Raw genomic sequence first — 21771 nt, forward strand, 5'->3', positions numbered from 1 at the left:
AAGAACCTTTTTCCAGTGGCAAATGAGTTTAGAACTAGAGGGCACAGATTTAAGATGAAAGGGGAGAAAGTTAAAGGAGATCTGAGGGGCAAGTTTTTCTACAGAGGGTGGTGAATATCTGGAATGAGCTGCCAGAGGAGGTACTGGAGGCAGGATACAATTACAATGATTACCTGACGTTTGGACGGCTACTTGGATCGGAAAGGAGTAGAGGGATATGGGCCAAAAGCAGACAAATGGGACTAGCATAGATTGGCATCACAATCAGCATGGACAAGGTCAGCCAAAAGGACCCATTTCTATACTGTACCATTCTATGATTCCATACCATTGTTCGTTCTGACTCAGGAAACTCAGGCCACTCTGGCCCAAGTCGTGGACTTGAAAATGACTGTTAAACAACTAAATACAATTTAGGGAGGAAGCACACAAGAAGATCCCACATGATGGGATCTTTTTCACCTCAGCCAATTGCAGGTTCATGTCCCATTCTAGCAACGAGGTTTACTTTCCAGTCCAGTACTGGGGCTGGGCTGTGTAGTTAAACTGACGGTGTATCTGTCCTCCCAAGTGATAAAGATCCCATGGCTTTCTTCTGAAGAATATATTAAGGGCTTAACTTCTGCATCCCAGCCAATATTTACTCCTCAACTGACATTATTGAAACGGATTATCTGTCATTATCCCTTTGTGGGATCTTGCTGTGTACAACTCAGCTATCATACTTCTGATCTGACAGCACCACTTCAGTGGAGTTATTAGCATGCCTCTGTAGCATTGGTTATCTTCGCTAATCCTCAAATAGCTCCTAACAATACTGGTGCTCCCTATAGTTCTAGTACTTCTCTGTTAGTATGCTTGCCTATTAATTATACATTGTAAAGTGCAAGATGTCCAAGGTGAAATCTTGATTTAGTGTCCATGCTACTTATCCACACCAGAAGACAACGCAAGCAACGGCCTTCACTTTAATGGCAACACTTTGGCAACAGCCCAAATACCAGGCTTGGTCTTCGTATCTGAGAATGCTCTTGACTAATTCCCCGTCCTTTCAGAAATCAGGATTCCAGACTAAGGAAAAGTTCACAAGCAAATGTTACTGGCATATTCCAAGGTTCAGGAGTACATGCTGAGAGATGTACTGAAGCTTGGTGCGGTCACCACAAAGGCTCTGCAGGGAAGGACAACAATCTAAGGTCCTGCTGCCACTGGACACTGAGGCGCTAGGCCCTGTGTAACAGCCTATCAAACACTTCATGGGTGCATTGTTTATGGACGACACAGGAGTGGAGGCGACACAGTGCAAGAAAATGAATAGAACTGGTGGTAAAATAAATGCAGACAAAGATATGTATTAATTGTATTGACTGTATATAAAGCATATTTTTGAAGAAAAAATTACAATTACATCCAGGATTAGTAAACCTCTTGTCTACACTGAGTTCAGTTCAACCAAGTGTGATAAAGGCTCTAACTAGGAGTTGGTTGTTACATTTGCAGTGGTTCCTTCATATTAACAGCTGCTGGCAGAACCAGCAATCTATTAACAGGTGATGGCTCGCTTTGGAACGTGCCAACTGTGTGCATGAATATTCTTGCACAACATGCTCCGAGAGTTTGCCAATAGATGTCAGACGTGATGAGTACATAGCACAACAGTTTTATCTGCTGGCCATGGCATCCTCAGGAAAATAAATTAAAGCAATAATGTCATAAGATAACTGGCCCAACTTCTCAAGCACTGTATCAACAGTGTCTATTCTTCATATGTAGATCACAGGAACTGGTATCAACTCAGGGCCCTTGCTCTGCACACAGATGGACTGTCCACTGGGGATAAAGATCTGGGGTACCAGTGGGAAATAGATTCATAGAGTAATACAGCATGGAAGCAGGTCCTTAGGCCCAACTCATCTATGTCAACCAATATGCCCATCTAAGCTAATCCCACTTGCCCATGTTTGATCCATATCCCACTGAACCATTCCTATCCATGTACCTGTCTAAGTGTCCTTTAAATGTTGTTGTTGTACCTGCCTCAACCACTTCCTCTGGGAGCTTCTTCCATCTATGCACCACTCTCTGCGTGAAGAAGTTGCCCCTCAGGTCCCTTTTAAATCTTTCTCTTCTCACCTTAAACCTATGCCCACTGGTTTTTGATTCCCTTTTCCTGGAAAAAAGGCTATTCACCCTATCTATGCCCCTCTTGATTTCATACACCTCTATAAGGTCACCCCTCAGTCTCCTAAGCTCCAAGGAGTAAAATCCTCACCTGCCCAACTTCTCCCTATAACTCAGGTCCTCAAGTCCCTCGGGACCCAGCACAGAGTTGGACTGGGGAAGACGCAACTGTTAGGAAGCTTTGAGAATCCTGCATATTACAAAAACATGCTGCATCTATTCTAGGGAGGCCTCAACTGCAACCTTGGTTTCTTTCTTGTCCTTTTGCAAAGAAATGCATCTTTTTTTTCCATTTCTTATAAAAGTTTTGAGTTTACCAAGAATCTATAAAATTGTCCTAAAGCAGGAAGGTTAATTAGACCTGGAAGTAAATTGGAATACATACAAGAGAAGTGCAAAACTGAAATTTAACATGAACTATTGATAGAAAGTGTGATAAAAATGACAAATTATGCTTTAAAGGTAACCAGTATGTTCTGTTTTATTTAGTAAATGAGCTACTAAATCAAAATGTTTTACTTTAAAAATGCTACTTCTTTTCCTACACTTCTTAAACCTTTTCCCTGCCTTTGTCCCTTCCCATCATAACAATACCTAGCCCTGTTCAGCTTCTCAGCTACCCTCCAAAATGTAAGCTTATCTGAATATCTGCTGCCCCTACTACCTCTCTGCTTTCTGTATAGCAAAGCTTTACTTGTGAAATGGATGGCACAGTGGTTCAGCTGACAGAGCTGATGGCTCACAGCTCTAGTAACCCTGGTTGAATCCTGACCTCCAGTGCTGCCTATGTGGAATTTGCATGTTCTCCTTGTAACTGCATCGGTGCGATGATTTTCTCCCACATCTCAAAGATATGTGGGTTGATGAGGAAAATAAATGTGGGCAATTAAGTGTGCAGATGAGTGGCAGAATCTGAGGGGAGTTGATGGAAAGTGGGGAGAATGAAGTGTGTTAGAATAGGATCAGTTTAAATGGGTCTCTGATGATTGGTGTGGACTCAGTGGGCTGAAGGGCTTGATTCTATGCTCTCTCTCACTATGACTGTATGACTCTATGAAAATTCCCATCCTCCTGTTCAAGTTACTCCTTAGCCATAGCTCTCCCTATCTCTGTAACCTTCCCCAGCCCAACAACCCACGATAACGCTGCTTTCCTCCAACTCTGACGTCCTGCACATCCCATTTCTCGTTGTCTACCAGTGGCAGCTGTGCATTCAGTTGTCCAGGTCATGGACTAAACTCCTTCTCTAAAATGTTCCACCTCCCTCTCCTTTGAGGTATCGCATTGCCCTTACTTTTCTTTCTTCAGCTTTTGGGAACTTTTACAAAAACCTTCTTGTCTTGGGTAATGTTTGCTGATTATGCTCTTGGAAAGTGCAATGTTAAAGGCAGCAGTTATTAATGTTGATTGTTACAAAATACAGTTTGCTGTTTACATCACCAGGGAATACTCAAAGTCTGTGTCAGTCAGTCACTTGAATCCAGAGCAAATTCAGCCCTGTTCTATCCACAGGCCAGGTACGTTCCGCTTATTGAAGTAGCTATCTACTTTTTCTTTGGAAGTTGCAATGGCCTGTTTCTCAAGCTAAAGCAATCCCTGCTCCAACAAAGTCCCCGTGCAAACGATTCTTCTAGTCTCGCCCCTTTTATTTTAGAAAGAGCATTAAATTAATGACCCCTTGTAATTGACTCCTATCCAAGGAAAGTGATGGCACAGTGGCACAGTTACAGGAGCTGCTGCCTCACAGCTCCAGCGATCCAGGTTCGATCCTGATCTCTGGCACTCTCTGTGTGGAGTTTGCATGTTCTTCTGACTGCGTGGGTTTCGTCCAGGTGCTCCGGTTTCCTCCCACGTTCCAAAGTCATGCTGGTTGGTAAGTTAATTGGCTACTGTAAATTGTCAAGTAGAGAGTTTAGGGAGTGGTGGAATTTGGGATGGAGTTGATAGGAATATGAGGAGAATTAAATCATTAGCATAATGTAAAAAAATGGCATGGGCTTGGTGGCCAAAGGGCCTATTTCCATGCTGTATCTCTCCAGGACTCTTATGACTCAAAGAAAAAAATTCTCAATATATATCCAGTCAAAATCACCATAATGTCATAAACATACAACATTTGCTGCTTGCATTCTCTGCTATTGTAGAAACAGTCCAGTACTCATATGTTCCTCTATGGTCATTACAATCAGGCAAAGACCTTTTTGGGTCCTTGAGCCCGTTCTGCTACTAAGTAAGATTCTGGTGATCTGTTCCCTAACTCCTTTGCTGGAAATTCACCGATGAATGATGTAATGTGCCTCTGAAATTCAGTTCCATCAAAGTCAATGGAATAAAGTTCAGAAGAATACCGATGCAACTATATAGCGTGTTAACACTGCCAAATGGAGATGAATTTCTAGCCAAACACATTGATTAACAAAAATTTATCAATCACAGATCTGAAATTAACAATTGAGCTGGTCTCAGGAGCTCTAACCTCTCTCAGAACATTATAAGCTCAATATGAAGTACGTGTAAAGTTCAGATTGATTCCTGGGATAGTGAGCAAGTCAGATACAAAGAGGTTAAGCAGACTATGCCAAGGGCATCTTCAATTTAGAAGAAAGAGAGGTTGCCTCATTGAAACATACAAAATTCTCCTGGGACTTAACAGGGCAGATGCTGAATTGACATTTATCCTGGCTGGGATGTCTAGAACCAAGGGAGGTCACTATTTCAGAATACTGGGTCAGCTACTCGAGACATGGTTAAGAAGAAATTGCTTTATCCAGAGGGCAGTGAACTTTTAAAATTCCCTACCCAAGAGGGCTATGGAGGCTCAGTTGCTGCACTTATTCAGGGCAGAAATCAATAGATTTTTAAATATTAAGGGAATGGGGTTAGTGCAGGAAAGCGGCAATGAGGTGGAAGATTAGCTGAATGGTTGAGCAGGTATGAGGCCTATCCTTATTTCTATTTCTTATATTCTGAAAACTCTGCAACAATTTCTTCCTCTGTATACTTTAAGACCAAGAGTTGCTAAGTGCTGTAACAAAAGACAGCAAGAACTATCCTCGGTTGGTGAGCATTGCTCATTATCATTAATATCTGAGGGGGGGGGGGGGGGGTTGCTGGGGGGGCAAAGGAAACTTTCCCTTATTCTTTTTTTAAATACAATATTCTCATCCCCATCCCTCAGGAATGCCAAGTCCCTGAGAATGACAGCTAGGCTGTGACAACAGCATCTGATGAGTGGCTATTATTGTGCAAGAACAACTCTGTAGGCAGCACCAACAGGGTGCCTGGTAACGCTACCCAACAAATGGCACTCGCTAAAAATTCAAATACTTCCCATCTTAACCAGCTCAAAATTCCAGCCACAATTTTCCGGCAGACACTAAGCTCAGCCAAAGGACCCCGAAAGGACTCGGAGGAATGTATTTGAATTTACAATGTGTGTTGGTCAGGGGCTTAGATCGTTTCTATGGAAACGGTAACACTGGGTCTAAAAGGTCTGGCTCTGTGAAACACAAGTTCACAAAGGAGGCTTCCGTCAATTAGAGAGTTTACCAGCTCTTAACTTTGCAATAACCAGTATAGGGTCCTTTGTCCTATCACTGTGATGCATGCTCTTGTGCACTGTCAAAAGGTTGGCCTTTTTGAACAGCATTTGAAACAAAGGCATACTTAAGCAAGTCCATTTTTCCAACGTGGAGAAATGTAGGTAAAGGGTCACTTGCTCATTATTCTTGCGAAGGTTAATAACGCTGAACCGTCCATTGTTCAGGGGGACATTCTTCAGGCACTGCACAACAAAGACAGAATGAGATTTCTCCTCGGTAGGTAGGTGGAGATTGTAGGGAAGAGGCAGAGTGGGTGGGGATGATTGATGACAACAGGTCTGAGCAGGTCCAGACAACCCGGCCAGCAGTCCAGACAAGGCCAGACACATTAATAGGCCAGATTTTCTTTCTTCTCCTCCTTCTCTTCCTTAGACACCAATTAAAAGGCCAATATCTGTCTCAGAAGCAATTTAATGGGGGAAGGGGCATTCCCATAATTAAAATCAGACTGTCATACAGCAAATTAATTCTAATATGACACAAAATTTATTACCCAAATATATGAGAGGGAGGTGGGAGTGTACAAGTGGAAGAGTAATTTTGGAGTGAATCTCCAACAAACCTCCCTCCCACACCCTCCCCCATCCCTAATTTCTCAGCACGCTGGGATAGCTATGATTAGAATTTGCCTTATTATTTCAAGTTGATAGTTCATTTACACTGCAGCACTGCAGTTCTAACCCAGACAGCTACCATGTAAGATACGAGGTATTTATCCTGTTCGAGCAGTCACTCTGGGTCCTGACCCACGTGGCAATGGATGGTTTGGAGTGGTGGAAGGCAGTAGGATGGGAAAGATCGGACATGTACCCATGAAGGGGGTCTCCTGCTGCAAGATGCTGCTGTTTTCCATTGGGTGTGATACTCCAAAGAACATGCCAGACCACCATAAGCATGATTAGGGTTGGGGGTGGGGGGGGGGGTGCAGTTATGTGATGAAACCTTGCCTATGGTAGAGCTGCTGCCTCAGAAGGATTGAACCCAGGTCTCTGGTGCTCTGTGCTGTCTGTGTGGAGTTTGCAAGTTCTCCTTGTGACCGCATGGGTTTCTCCTAGGTGCCCCAGTTTCCTCCCAAGGTCACGCGGGTTGGTAGGTCAATTGCCTGTTGTGAATTGCCCCTAGTGTGTAGGTGAGCAGCAGGATAAAGTCACAGAAACAGAGAGATACAGCATGTAAACAGGCCCCTCACTCCACACTGGCCATCAACCACCCATTTACACTTATCCTACATAAATCCCATGTTTTATTTTCCCACATTCCTATTAACCCTCCAAATTCTACCACTCATCTAATCTGGGGAGCAGGTTTCTGTGCTGTACCTCTCTGACTCTATGACACAGATCCCACTCAGTGTCTCAGTAGCCCCAACAACTATTGGCTATGCACACATCACTTTGCCCTTTAAAACTACAGCGGCTCTCCTGGGGCTGATGCTGTCTGAACGATGCCACTGAACCAAATGGAGAAACCCTAATGCTGAATAGCACCTCCACTGTGTGGGACAAACACACAAGAAAGCAGGAGCAGGAGTAGGCCACTCAGCCCCTCAAGCCTGACCCACCATTCAATGATCATGCCTGATCTTCTCCAGGCCTCAACCCCTCTTCTGTGCCACTTCCCTATAACGCTCAATACCCCCCCCCCCAATCTTTCAAAAACTAATCTACCTGCACATTAAATACTTCTAATGATGCAGCCTTCACAATCCTTTGAGTTAGAGAATTCCACCTTCTGGGAGAAGAAATTTCTATGCGCCTCAGTTTTAAATGATGACCCCTTATCTTGTAACTACGTCCCTTTGTTCAAGACTTTCCACTGGTGGAAACATCTCAATATCTACCCTGTCAAGCCCCCTCAGAATCTTATATGTTTGAATAAGGTCACCCCTCATTCTTCTGAGCTGCAAAGATTACAGATCCAACTGGCTTAGTCTCTCGACAGGATAATCCTCTCATCCCAGGAATTATCCTGATGAATCTCCTTTGGACTGCCTCCAATACTACTATCTTTTCTTAGGTAAGGGGACCAAAACTGTGTGCAGAATTCCAGGTGTGGCCTCACCAACACTCTGTACAACTGTTAAGATTAAGATTTGGTGGTTGTGGTTGGGATACGGTTAGGAGACTTTCCCAAATAAAGATGGACAAGATGTTCAATGATGACAATGAAGAGCCCAAATGGATTAGGCGGCAGAGTGGTAATGGATGAGACTAATGAATCATAGCATAGCAAAAATGGATCATGTTATATGCATTTTTTGGGTGCTTGCAAGATCATGGTTTGACTGTAAGTAGATCACACTGGAGATGTTTTCTGGTTGACACACAAATGGATCAAGCACTCCTCCAACCTCACGCAACACACAAACTCAGTGGGTCAGACAGTATCTATGGAGGGAAATGGACAGTCAACATTTTGGGTCGAGACAATTCATCCTGTCCACTTCCCTCCACAGATGCTGCCTGACCCACTGAGTCCTTCCGGCTTCTTGTGTGTTGCTCTCTTAGATTCCACTACATGCAGTCTCTCATGATCATCCAAACTCATAATCATCAGCTCTTCTGGACAAGAGATAAAACACAAGAAAGGAGAAAGCAAGGATTGTAGGGTTCAAGAAAATTTTAAATGTATTCAAATTCAAAGCATACTTCAAAGTGAAAATTATCATGCTGTTAGCATATTAACTAACTTCCACCTGTGAGAGTGGAGAAACAGGCATTAGGGCGATTAGCACAGAAGTGATTAGCACAGAAATGTCCTCCAACATTGCTGGAAATTTCAGAACTACTATTCCACACAGGGAAGCAGCAGCACTCCAAGTGTTTGGATTGCTGACATTACAGTACTGGGGGTGAGAAAGGCAGAATGTCACAATTCTGAACTACAGTCCCAGGTGGCTCCACATGGCTTGCAACACCTTCAACCACAATGCCAGAGCAGAATTCATTTTACTTATCATAGTTTCAGGCTTTGGAAGACCACGAAACATCAGAGTCATACAGCAAGGAAACAGGCCCTGCAGCTCACCAGGTCAATGCCAACAACCCATTTACATCAATCCTACATTAATCCCATTTTTTTTATTCTCCCCACATTCCCATCATCTCCCTCCAGATTCTACCACTCACCACATACTAGGGGCAATTTACAATGGACTACCAATCTGGACATCTTTGGGATCGACGCAGAACACAGGAACAGGCCCTTCAGCCCACAATGTTGTGCCAAACTAATTAAACTAGTAATTAAATGCCCAACTAAATTAATCCCTTCTGCCTGCACAATGTCCATATCCCTCCATTCTCTGCACAGTCATGTGCCTATCTAAGAGCTTTTTAAATACCTCTATCATATTTACCTCCACTATCACCCCTGGCAGTGCATTCCGGACACCCACCACTGTGTAAACAAAAAACTTGCCCCACACATCTCCTTTGAACTTATGCCCGCTAGTATTAGACATTTCAATCCTGGGAAAACGATACCAGCTGTCTACTCTATGTCTCTCATAATCTTATAAACTTTTATCAGGATGCAGGAGGAAACCGTAGCACCACAGTGTCACAGAGAGAATGTGCAAACTCCACACAGACAGCACCAGGGGTCAGGATCAAGGCCTAGCCTCCGGCACTACAAAGCAGCAGCTCTACTAGTTGCGCCACTGTCATCAACCTGAAATGTTACATCTGTTCCTCCCTCTACAAATGCTGCCTGACCTGCACTTCCTGTTTTATCTGAGGAGAGGGGAATTATTTTTGCCTTCCATTATGGAAGACCAAAAGCTGGCCTATGAATCATTGCTATGTTGAAAGGGCAATGAGCCAGTGGAGCTTTGCAACAGAGGAGATGTGAATGTATTTATTGTTCACAACTAAAGCCTGGCTTCACTGTGCAATGGGTAGCTGCCTGGGCACCTCACACCATCCTGGACAGAGGCCAAGCCTGTCAGCTTCTGTCCAGGAGAATTTTTACTGTGCATGCCAAATATTTGAGTAGTCCACTTTAAAAAATATTTTCTTTGGCAACAGGGGTTTGAACCTTTGAAAGCTTCACTGTGTACAAACTAAAACTCCCACACAGGTCCTGTGGCGGCATTCAGAAATACTGCAGGCTGCGCACAGTCAGCTGTGACTTTGCCCTCAGCTCACGTCGTTCTGAGTCAGTCAGTTCGTGGGCTCAAGTCACACTCGAGGTCTGAGGACAAAGACCAGGAGGATGCTCAAGTGTAGCGCTGAGGGAGTGCTTCACTGTCCGAGGTGCTCACGTGCAGCGTTGAGGCAGTACTGCACAGGCAGAGGTAGTCAAGTGTGGCACTGAGGGAGTGCTACATGGTCCAAGGTCTGCCTTTTTGGGTGAGACATTGGGTGGGGCTTGTCCTGCTCTGTCCATTGGATCTACTAGATGCCGGAGCCCTGTTTCAAAAGAGCTCAAGCAACTTTATCCCAATGCCCCAAATGATTTCTATTGTCCAACAACATTCCTCAAAATCAGTTTCAGGACAATATCATGGTGTTGTCTGTAAGGGTACACTGTGTGCAAACTACCACTGCCTTTGTCAATCACACTAGGACTTATGTCTGGCTCTGATAAAGCCTACACCTCCATTTATGCCCTCACCACACCAGATTAGGTGCCATAGTGGTGCAGCTGGTAGAACTGCTGCATCACAGCTCCAGTGACTCAGGTTCAATCCTGACCTCCAGTGCTCTGCATATGGATTTTGCACATTCTTCCTGTAACCGTGTGGGATTCCTCTGTGTGCTCCAATTTCCTCCCAAAGATGAGCAGGTCAGTGGGCTAATTCTGCACTGTAACTTGCCCCCAGTGAGAAAGTGATGGTAGAATCTTGGGTGGGGGGGGGGGGGGTGGTAGTTGATGGGAACATGAGGAGAAAAGGTTATAGTAGGATTGGTGTTAATGGTGGTTCAAGGTCAGCATGGACTCAGTGGGCCGAAGGGTCAGTTTCCATGCTGTATCTGATTCTTTGAGATTCCCAATGCCTGCCACCCACCCACAAGGCACCAGAGTTGCTGGGAACCACAATCAGCATCAGACTATTTCATTCTATGCTGGCTGTCACAGCAAGGACAGGAGTAATCACAACCCAGCACTATCCATTTTTCACCCCACAGCTATGTGTGAACCTTCCAGCAAGGTTCATACAATGTAGCCAATCAAAATCCAGTGTCACCGAGATGCCGAGCTCAGTCCTGCATTCATATGAAAGCTTAACTGTACTAAAAATCCAAAAGGCACATCATAGGAACATAATTAGACAAAATCTGGTACTGAGCCAAATAGGAGGTACTGGGGGTAGGTGTTCAAAAACATACTCCATATTTCCACACAACATAGAAGGGGGCCATATGGCCCACTGAGCTCATGCAGGATCTTAACCCATTCCCTCCCCATCCCTAATTTTCCCTATAACCCATTCTCCCCACATTGGTATCAACTCCCCCCAGATTCTACCACTCAGCTTCACATTAGGGGCAATTTATTGTGGCCAATTATCCCAGCAACCCACACATCTTTGGGATGTGGGAGGAAATCCATGTCGTCACAGGGAGAACTTGCAAACTCCACACAGACAGTGAGAGGTCAGAATTGAACCCGGGATGCTGCAGCTGTGAGACAGCAGCTCTGCTAGTTCCACTACTCTGGAGGCTGAGGGTTGTCTTCAAGGAGGCAGTGAGGCTTAGGCGAGAGAACTGCAGAGATATGGGGTTAGACACCTGAAGGCACAGCTCCCCCAGAGCAGTGTAAGGAATGAGGCAATGTACAAGTTCACACAGAGCTCCTGGAGGGCTGCAGAACAGGGGAGAGCATAGTATTAGAAAGGGTGAGCCCGAGACACATCGGAAATTTCAGAATTTTAGAACTTCAAAAACATCTACCCAGGCTAGGTATAGGTCAAAGCTGTCACACTTGGTCTGAGGTGGGTTACAAATGACAGAGTTTTGAACAAGCTCAAACTTGCAGAGGTAAAAACTGGTAACTCTGCAACTGGAAAATCAGCAATTCTGCACAAGGAATGAAGAAGAGGATTAATTTAATACCATATTTACTGATTTGTCTGGAGAAGCTTGGGAGTTCTTCTCAAATCTTAACCAACATTTTTCCTTCGACTAGCAACAGTAATATCAGATTATCTGGTCACTTATCTGCTATTGTTTGTGAGATGTTGCAACATGTAAACTGGTTAAGGGGTTTCACCAGAGTACAAGTGCACACACTTGTACACAGCAGAGTACAGCTTTTACTGGTCTGAGATTGCTGTCTCAATACAATTTCTTTCAGCTTCTTTCAAATAACAGAGGACATGTACTTAAGGTAAGAGAAGGAAAGTTTAAGGGAGATTTTTTTTTAAAACAGAGTGGTAGGTGCCTGGAATGGACTGCCAGGGTAGTGGTGTAAGCAGCTACGATAGTGGGAAGATATGGATCATGTGCAGGCAGAAGAGATTTAATTTAATTTGGCATTGTGTTCTGCATAGATATTGTGGGCTGAAGGGCCTGTTCCTGTGCTGTACTATTTATGCAAGCTTCTTTTAAAAAGAAAAATAAGTGAACAGCAGTAGATACTATATTCCTACTTGAACTGAAACAATAAAAAGTTTTTCTCCCTCCCCCCCCCCCAACCAAAATCTGAAATAATCACTCTAAATACAGTAGTTGACCACATGAATAAGGGGCACTTGATTAGGGGTCAAATCACTCAAAAGCAACATTGAAATTGTTGGAAGGGCAATGTAAAGAGTGAGGATATGTGTTTTGATGCAGAAAAGATATGATGAAATCAGGATGGGAACAAGTGGTAAAAGATTTAGTTCAAGAAATAGGTTGCTGGAGAGAAAAGGGGTGACTAGGCAGAGAGGTCTAGGGAGGGAAATCCAGTTGGAACAGGGTGGATGGGTTAAAGCATAGCCACCAATTGTGGGAGAGGGAATATACATAACTGTTGTTGAAGTTGCCCATTGAAACCAATGAATTGACAATCAGTGTTCTCCTAAGGGCATTCATCTCCTTCCACCAAGTCACCACCCAGCAGTAAAGATGAAAGGTATCTTCAGAGAGAAGGAATCTGGTTCTTGATAACTCTGCAAGGTCAGGTATCAAACACTATTTCTGTCACTGGGACTCCAAGTTTTCTCACTGACAATGGGAAGTAGGTGAGGTGTTGTTCACATTGAAAGTGTGCTCGGCTGCAGTGAAAATGATGTGCAAGTTTTCCTGTAGTTTATTGCAACCAACATCCTTAATATCCCCAGTAGTGCTACCACAAGATAAACATTTCATTTAAACACACTCAATGGAACTGACTGAAATAGTAAAAGTGCACATTCAACATAAAACAATATCCTGTAATACAAATAGACCTGCCACATGGGATGTGCATCTAGCTTGGGAGAAGCATACAAATAGTTTCTAAAATTTCTATCATTGGGACCTTCCATGCTTCACTTCTATATCAGTAATAGACTAATTGGAAGCACTGAGATTAGCCAACAATTAATCTCCTGCCTTCCCCTGCCACTTTTTCTCTTCTTCCATCACCACCCCACCCCCCCAACCTGGAAAGCAAGAGATCTGCAAGTAAGGGGAAAGCAAGGACAATTTGACTGCCAAACATCTCCTCAATGATGAGATGTCAGAACCAGCCACTCCTCACAAAGGATAATCCACCTGTAACATTAACCCAGTTTTGCTCCCTCCACAGATGCCGCCTGACCTGCTGGGTACTTCCAGCAATCTCTTTTGTTTCTGATTCCCAGCAACCGCTGTGTTCTGCATCGCACAGTTCCAGCATCGTTTAATTTTTCCTCTTCCCTACCCTCATTGATCTCCCTCTATTTATACCTCCTTCAGAAGATCAGATGCGATTAACAACTATTCATCTCTCTTGGACACACCAAGAGCATCCCTCTAACTTGGAACAACCCCAGTCTCCCACTATCACCAACATTCCTTCCCTTCTCTCCCCCTCCCCCCCAAAAACATGTTTATTTTCTCACTTTTCCTGATTCTGAAGGGCCCTTGACCTGAAACATTAACTGCTTTACTCTCCACAGATGCTGCCTGACCTGCTGAGTGTTTCCATCATTTTCTCCTTTCATTTATGACTGAAAAAGAATTGGTGGCACAGCACAGATAACACATGATCTAGAATCATTGCCTCATAGTCCAAGAGATTGAAATCTCCACACATCCATCCCAGTTGTGGCACCTACCCACATGTCCAGATCCCCTCATCACTGCAGGCAGCACAGCCAGATAAAGAAGTCTCAGGGGACATGCACCACAACATTTGGGACCTTCCCTCCCTGCTCACATGACCCCCAATGTCAACTCAACCCAACTCCTGCAGACATCACAAAACCAATGACACTCCACTAACTGCATAACCCACACATCACCCCTCCCTGCTTAAACCACTCATTCCCACAGTACCACCCACACAATTCCTTTATCTTGGCTAAAACCCAAGTATATGCTAAAATGTTTGAAGAAATCACCGCATAGAATGATAGGATTAGTAAGAATAACTAACATGTGCCAGTGTTAAAAGGTGGAATAATTTGATAAGAGGGTTGTTATGAGCTGCATCCGAGGGAAAATGGGGTGGCGAAGGGCAAGGAGACAGGATAGTCGGGGAGGGAGGGAGATGGAGTGTAAGGGAAGAGGTGGGGCAGTGGGAGAAGGTAGGCGGGAGGTGAGGGGAATGTGGGGCAATGTGGAGGAGATGGGAGTGACATGGCAAATGGTGCAGTGAGGAAGGAAGGGACAGCGTTGGGGGGGGGGGGGGGGGGGAATAGGTCATGGAGGAGTAATGGGCCAGTAAGGGAGGAGATGGAATGGTGCAAGGGAAATGGGGCATTTCGGGTGAGACTGCATGGTGGGAGCAGATGGGATGGTGTCAGGGAGATTGGGGAGTGGGGTGGGGTGAGCTGCTGGGGAGCAATGGGCAGTGCAGGGAAGATGGGACAGTGCAGGGGATATTGGGTGGTGATGGGACACAAAGGGAGATGGGTTAGTGCAGGGGGAAATGGGGGAGTGCTGGGAGAGACAGGGTGGAGCAGGGGTAGTACAGAGCAAATGGGGCATTGGGGGCGGAGAAGTGGTGGGCCAGGAGAGATGGGAATGGTGAGGAGGAGATAGGAGATGAGAAAGTGCAGGGCAAGGAGAGAAGGCAAGGAAAGTTGGGGCGTAGTGGGAAGGGGATGGTGCAGGGGAGGAGTTAGTGCGGAGAAGACGGGTCAATGCAGTGGGAGATGGAACAGTGCAGAGGGAGATGGGTAGAGGTTCTCCCATTGAAGGTCAGGGACTGAGCAGTAAGAGGGGGCACCTGGGTCCCATCCCCAGATCTTATGCTTGGGGATAAAATGCCAAATTGACTGCTTCAGATGCACAATATCTGTACTGATATAGCACCTCAGACAAGATGATTCTGGGAGACTGTCCTTTGGCACAGTGGTCTACCTAACTTGCATAATGCCCAGGGCTCTGAAAATGATTGCAAGAACAATGGAAGCTGCAGAGAGTAGTGGACTCTGCCCAATACATCACGGGCACATCCCTCCCCACCGTTAGTAGTTTCTACAGGAGGAGCTGCCTCAAGGCGGCAACATCTATCATCAAAGATCCCCAATGTCTGGACCATGCCATCTTCTCGTAGCTACCATCAGGCAGGAGGTACAGAAGTCTGAAGTCCCACACCACCAAGTTCAAGAACAGCTAATTCCTTTCAACCATTCGGTTCTTGAACCAACCACCAAAACCCTAATCACTACAGTCTAGCAACACTATGATCACTTCGCACTAAAATGGACTTTGAGTATTTTTGTTCTAATTGTGACCTTTCTTTGTAAAAATTGTGTACAATGCTTAATTTATGTTTTTTTTCTTGTGAATGCTGCTTATACGATGCTATGTGCTTGTGACACCTGTGCATACATGTACTTGTGCATATGATAATAAACTCAACTTTGACTTGACTTATACACTTACACCCCTGAAGGCACTTCAGAAATAAGAGTACAAAGAACAGGTAGCTTTCACACCCTCAGGGTATCTTCGAGACTTTTGCTGCCAATCAAATACCTTTGCAGAATGGACTTCAATACAATGTGTAAAGAACAGTGTCCAGTTTGGATGAGCAAAAGTATTGACAAGGATATTGAGGAGCAATCATCTCCAATAATAAGGCAGGATCTTTTATATCCATTGCATTAAAAGATATAGGGTTTAACATCTCAGCTCAAAGACAACATCTTCAACAGAGCAGCACTCCCTCAGTAGAGCACCGGTGTACAAACTTTGGATGTGTGCTTAGGTATATGGTGTCTTGCTCAGAGGTGAGTGTACTGCCCAGACAGCTGATGCCATCCTGGAAGGATAACACTTTTCTTTAATCTGAGTAGGTCCCAAGACTAGAGAGGGGAAAGAGAACAAAGCAACTCCACCCAAACAACAGAGTGGATGTGCTCTCATTCATGACTGGAGAGCTGATGGGCAGGAGGACAGTCCCGCTGATTTAAGTTGGCTCTGCAGTTCTGGCATGAAAACAGGGGTGGGGGGGGGGGAGGGGGAGAGAGGAGGAGAGAGAGGGAGGTTGACCCCTGCTCACCAAACTCCGGCAATCCTAATTAAGAAGGTGCCAGGACAGCAGAGTAGGACACTGCAACTTGCCCCCTGGATTAACACTGCCCATCAGATCTCTTCTCCCAACCAGCACTCAACTGGTCCTGCACATGCTGGGCAGCACTTGCCAGGGGTGGTAAAGCCCCCTGTTGCAAAACAACCTGTCCAGTCTCACCTCATGAGGTTTGATCATTCGGGTACACTTGCAAGACCCCATGTAGAACTTATGACTCCAACAGCCAAGTATGTGTGCCTTCCAGGGAAACTGGAGTATTAGATGGACACATGGACCATTATACACAGAGCAGGTTTCCTCTGCACTGTGCCAATTGCATTTAACCCTCAGTGCAAACTGCATGAAATACCCCTCCTCTAATTCCTCATTCCCTCCCCCTCACCTTCCAGTTCCTCTCGAAATTTAACAATAAGCAAGAAGTGAGAACATTTCTCCCGAACCTCGTCACAACAAAAGGCGGTCGCCAGAAAACTATTCCACGGTAAAACTGCCCTGCAGAGCACACGGCAGTCATCTTTCTGCGGTAATCGCTATTGTCCTCGCACCCGTGGCTCTGATTACATGGGTGTGTGTGTGGGGGGGGGGGGGGGGGGGGGGGGGGGGGGCGGGGGGAAAGAAGGGCATTGACTTCAAACAGCTCGAATCAAAGAGCTGTCCAAGGGGCAAGCACCGAGAGTGGGGACCACCTCCATAGAAGGGTCTGCCCGCAGGCTGGCAGCAGCTCCGGCCAGAATGGCCTGGTAAACCCATCGAATGTCAGAAGACACAATGGGACCTGCCTGCTAACTCCCAGATGACATTTTTTTTTAAAATCACACAAAAAAAGCGAAGCCACATGGCATTCCCCTTGAACAAAAGGGTCTCAGCCTGGTAAAGAGTTCAGAGGTTCTTTTGAGTGAATGGGGTTTCTCCAAACACTACCCCACCCCCCCCCCTCCACACACACCACCACCTACCCTGCACAACACCCCACCAAACCTGCACACTAGCGTGGCAATTAAAATTGGGATTTCGGAAAGAGCCACACTGCTTGCTGATCACCCCCACCTTTCTAGATCCCTTCCCTCCACGTTGGGCAGCTCGGACCTGTTTGGCTGGGGCTTTCTTTTTCGCTGGGGTTAGGCCGTTTTTTAATCGCATCTAACCCCAACAAAAGAGCACGCCGAGACTGCACTGGTGGGGGCTTCTCATACTCTGCAGACTCGGCGTTAACTCCAAAGCCCCATCCGAATCAACACACATAGACAATTATTTTTAAAAAAGCAACGTTTAACTTTCCAATTCTCTGCAAATGATTAAATCCCCAAACAAACCAGGCTGTATAGAGTCCCACTCTATTCCCAACCTCCTTCTGCCAGCCATATCAACCCCAAAGCAATTCTCATCAATGCGTTGCAGTTTTATTTTTGAAAGATACCCTTCCTTGCCAAAACCGAGCAAGAAAAGTCCCTTTCAAAAGAGTTATTCTGCCTCTCCTCTTTGACTGGGAGATCTCAAGCATCTCCCCTGCGATCCGTCTTACCAGAGATTTCAGTTGAAGGCACCCCGGTCACTGCGAATCCCTTGGAGCTGTAGAGATACCTCATGTCCGAGCAACTCCTGGGTCTCTGGTCCCCATGAACGGTAGAGGCGAGGTACCCCAGGAAAGGCAGAATGAACGAAATCCACATCATCTTCACACGGCCGATGAACAGTGTGTGTGTGTTTTGTGTGTGTGTGCCTTACAAGCCCAAACACAGAGGAAAAAAATCCGAAAACGAGATAAAGCAAGATCTGGTCAGTCAGATTCTCATGAGGTTCGATTCAACGCACATACAACGATGCAATCGAAATAATAGTTTCCCAATCCGTTGCTGGGGGTGGGGGGGATCCAAGATGTTCTATTTTTCCCTTTTCTTCCCCCAAAATAAAATGGCTTTTGACTTGCAATCTTCGGTGAAGAAAACTGAGTTTCAATCCATCTCAAGGATTTGCAGATGTAAACGGGTTCATTATCACAGTAAAATCCACAGCTCCCACACAGAAACACACACACACACGCACACACACACACAAAGAATGCAGCGGACAAAATATTCTTCCAAAATAAATAAACACAATCCCTGGATGCTTTTTTCCCTCTTAATTCCAGATCTTTTTGTTGGTTTGTTGCTGCACGGATGGTATAGGAGCCTCTGAGTAAATGAAGTGTGGAGAGAGGAGAGATGGTTCGTGGATGAAGCCTCCCACCTTGCACAGACAGAGACAGAGTAACTGCCTCTGTCTCTTTCTGTGCAGACTGTGCGTTATGGAGCTTACAACCCCGCCTCCTCTCCCTCTTCCCCTCCCCATCTCACACAGGATGTTACGAAAGACTTAGACTCCCGCCAATGAAAAAGAAGAGAAGCTTTTTCAAACGCCTCCCCCTTTTTTATTGTCACTGATTCCCAGGAATACCACCTCCTTCTCCCGCTAAGGTTCTAATTTGTAGGTGTGCGTGAACGGGTGTGTGCGTTAACTCTTCCAGACACACACATCCGGACACAAGTGAGGGAGATACAATTTTAACAAGGACAGCTGATACAAACTCAAATCTCTTCACTCACTTTGCTTGATACCAATTACAATTTACTGGGGATAGTCTCCCCATTCTCTATTTTTAATTGGGGGTCTACTTACATAAAGTTATTCTTGACTCATGGCTCCAATGTTGCACGTTACAACACTGAGACAAAGAGGTCCAGAGAAAGACTGAGAATCAAAGACAGAGACACAAGAAATTCTGCAGATGCTGGAATCTGGAGCAATACACAAAGAGTGCTGGAGGAACTCAGCAGGTTGCAGGCATTAGTGCGGGAGCATAAGTATCCAACACATCCTTTTCTGCAACTTCCACCACCTCCAACGGGATCCCACTACCAGGCACATCTTCCCCTCACCCCCCCCCCCCCTGCTTTCTGCAGGGACCGCTCTCTCCGCGACTCCCTTGTCCACTCGTCCCTCCCCACAGGTGACCCTCCCGGCACTTTTGCCTGCAACCCCACCAAGTGCTACAGCTGTCCCTACACCTGCCTCACCACCATTCAGGCTCCCAGACAGTCCTTCCTGGTGAGGCAGCACTTCACCTGTGAGTCTGAGGGTGTCATTTATTGCATCTGGTGCTCCCGGTGTGGCCTCCTGTACATCGGTGAGACTAGACACAGATTGAGTGACCGCTTCGTCAAGCACCTTCGCTCCGTCTGCCGCAATAGCCAGGACCTCCCAGTGGCCACCCACTTCAATTCCACATCCCACTCCCATACAGATATGTCTATCCATGGCCTCCTCTACTGCCACGTTGAGGCCAGATCAGGTTGGAGGAACAGCACCTCATATTCTGCCTTGGCAGTCTCCAACCTGATGGCCTTAACATCCATTTCTCTAACTTCCAGTAACCCCAGCCCTTCTTTTTCTCCCCCCCCCCACTCCTTTGTCTTCCCTTATTTTTGTGGTTCCCTTCCCCTGCCTTGATGACCTGCTATCTCCTCTTCTCCCCTCCTCCATCCTTTATTCCATGGTCCACTGCCCTCTCCTACTGGATTCCTTCCTCTTCAGCCCTTTGCCTCTTCTATCACTTCTCAGCTTAATACATCTCCCACCCCCCTCCTCCACCCACCTACCTTCCTCCTCTCACTTGGACTCACCTATCACCTGAACTCTCCTATCACCGGTCTACATGTGCTCCTCCCCCTCCCCCACCTTCTTATTCTGGTTTCTGCCCTCTTCCTTTCCAGTCCTGATGAAGGGTCTCAGCCCGAAACGTCGACTGTTTATTTCCCTCCATGGATGCTACCTGACCTGCTGAGTTCCTCCAGCACGTTTTGAGATTCAGAGACACTTCAGATGCTGGAAATCTGGAATATAAACAGAAAATGCTGGAAAAACTTAACAGGTCAGGCAGTATCTGTGGGAAGAGAAAGCAGGGCAGATCTGCCATGATCATAGTGAACGGTGGGGCAGGCTTGAGGGGACGAGTGGCCTACTCCTGCTCATGTCTATTTGTGTCCTTATGGTGGTGGAGGGAGGGGTTGCAGGGAGGGGTTGGAGGATGTTCTGAACGAGTTGAAACAGGCCACTGAACAATCTACCTGGTGGTCCTGTGCTGGGGCAGGGAACCATAAGCCAGGGCATTTATTCCAGCTGCTTGTCAGGATGTTATTAAGGTTGCTGCTCAATGAGTACAGTCAGGGGAGAACCTTAACATCTATCACCAAATGGGTGTACATTGGCTCATTACCACCTCCTCAGGGGCATTTGGGGATAAGAAATGAGTGCTGGTCTTGCCAGCGACACCCACATCCTAATAGATTAGTAGAAAGAAAGGACCATCATGGATCGTCTACAATCAGACATCACCTCCATGAGGAGAGAAATGAACACCCACAGCAAGAATCAAAGATGGACGTAGATTGGAAGCAGAGGGCTGGACAGGATGTTCCCAGCTGGTTGGGGAGTGTTTAGATTAGAGTTCAGCAGACCCAAATAATTACTTTAAAAAGGAGCAACACTCAAGATGCTGGAGGAACAGCAGGTCAGGCAGCATCTACAGAGGAAAATGGACCGTCGATGTTTCGGGTCAAGACCCTTCATCTGGACTGCATCGGAGAGCAGCGGAGGTCACAAAGGGGGAGCAGTGAGAGAGGGTCTCACAGAACTCCTTTCGAAGAGAGGAGGAAAACTTCTTCAAAGTCGGCATGTCAAAGATGCATTAACTTTTGGTCTCTTTAAGTGTGAAATGTGTTGAGAACTTTTCCAATTAATCTTGTGGAGAGAGGGAATCACATCCTTGGACAATGTCTGAATGAATTCAGTATTCCTCCCATTTTCACGCCCATCGCCATAAAGCAGAAACATGAGACTTACCACTGGATCACAATCAGCTCAATGCCTTCATCAAGAGTAGCAGCTTGTTTTTATTCCCTCACCGTGTTTGCAAAGCATTGTAAACCATTTTCAAAGACCTCTGGCAAACGGTCATTGTAGTGCTGGGGTGCAGGTGCAGAATTCTCACTGCAAGGTGTGTTTTTTTATTGAGAATAACTCACCAGGGTTCCATCCACGAATCAATGTGTTCACCTATGTCATGAGCATCGCCCTCATCTTCTTCATGCTTTGTTTCATTTTGTTACACATTCCCTTAGTGACATCTGCACTGCTCTAAAAATTGAGACTGTTTTTTCTTTACATGCAACATGCAGGTGCTCTGAAATATGATAGACAAATTTGCCAGTATCGATGCAAATAAAAGCTTTGCAGTGTTTACAAATGAGTTTGAGCTTTCCTTCCATAATTTTCTGCAATGCAATCTCACGTT

At 45.7% G+C, this 21771-nt stretch overlaps 1 protein-coding gene across 1 annotated transcript in view; it reads right to left on the bottom strand.

Moving 5' to 3' along the window:
- The window catches only part of LOC127571727 (glypican-1-like), a 165533-nt gene extending 146805 nt beyond the window's left edge, over positions 1–18728 (bottom strand). Inside the window, exon 1 of the mRNA XM_052018374.1 lies at positions 17962–18728. Within this exon, the coding sequence (XP_051874334.1) occupies positions 17962–18112 (151 nt within the window). The 5' untranslated portion in view covers positions 18113–18728. The remainder of the gene's footprint in view (positions 1–17961) is intronic.
- Between the last annotated feature and the right edge of the window lie 3043 nt (positions 18729–21771).

The sequence above is a fragment of the Pristis pectinata genome, chromosome 6, assembly GCF_009764475.1.
Source record: "Pristis pectinata isolate sPriPec2 chromosome 6, sPriPec2.1.pri, whole genome shotgun sequence".
In the NCBI taxonomy this organism is placed as follows: Eukaryota; Metazoa; Chordata; class Chondrichthyes; order Rhinopristiformes; family Pristidae; genus Pristis; species Pristis pectinata.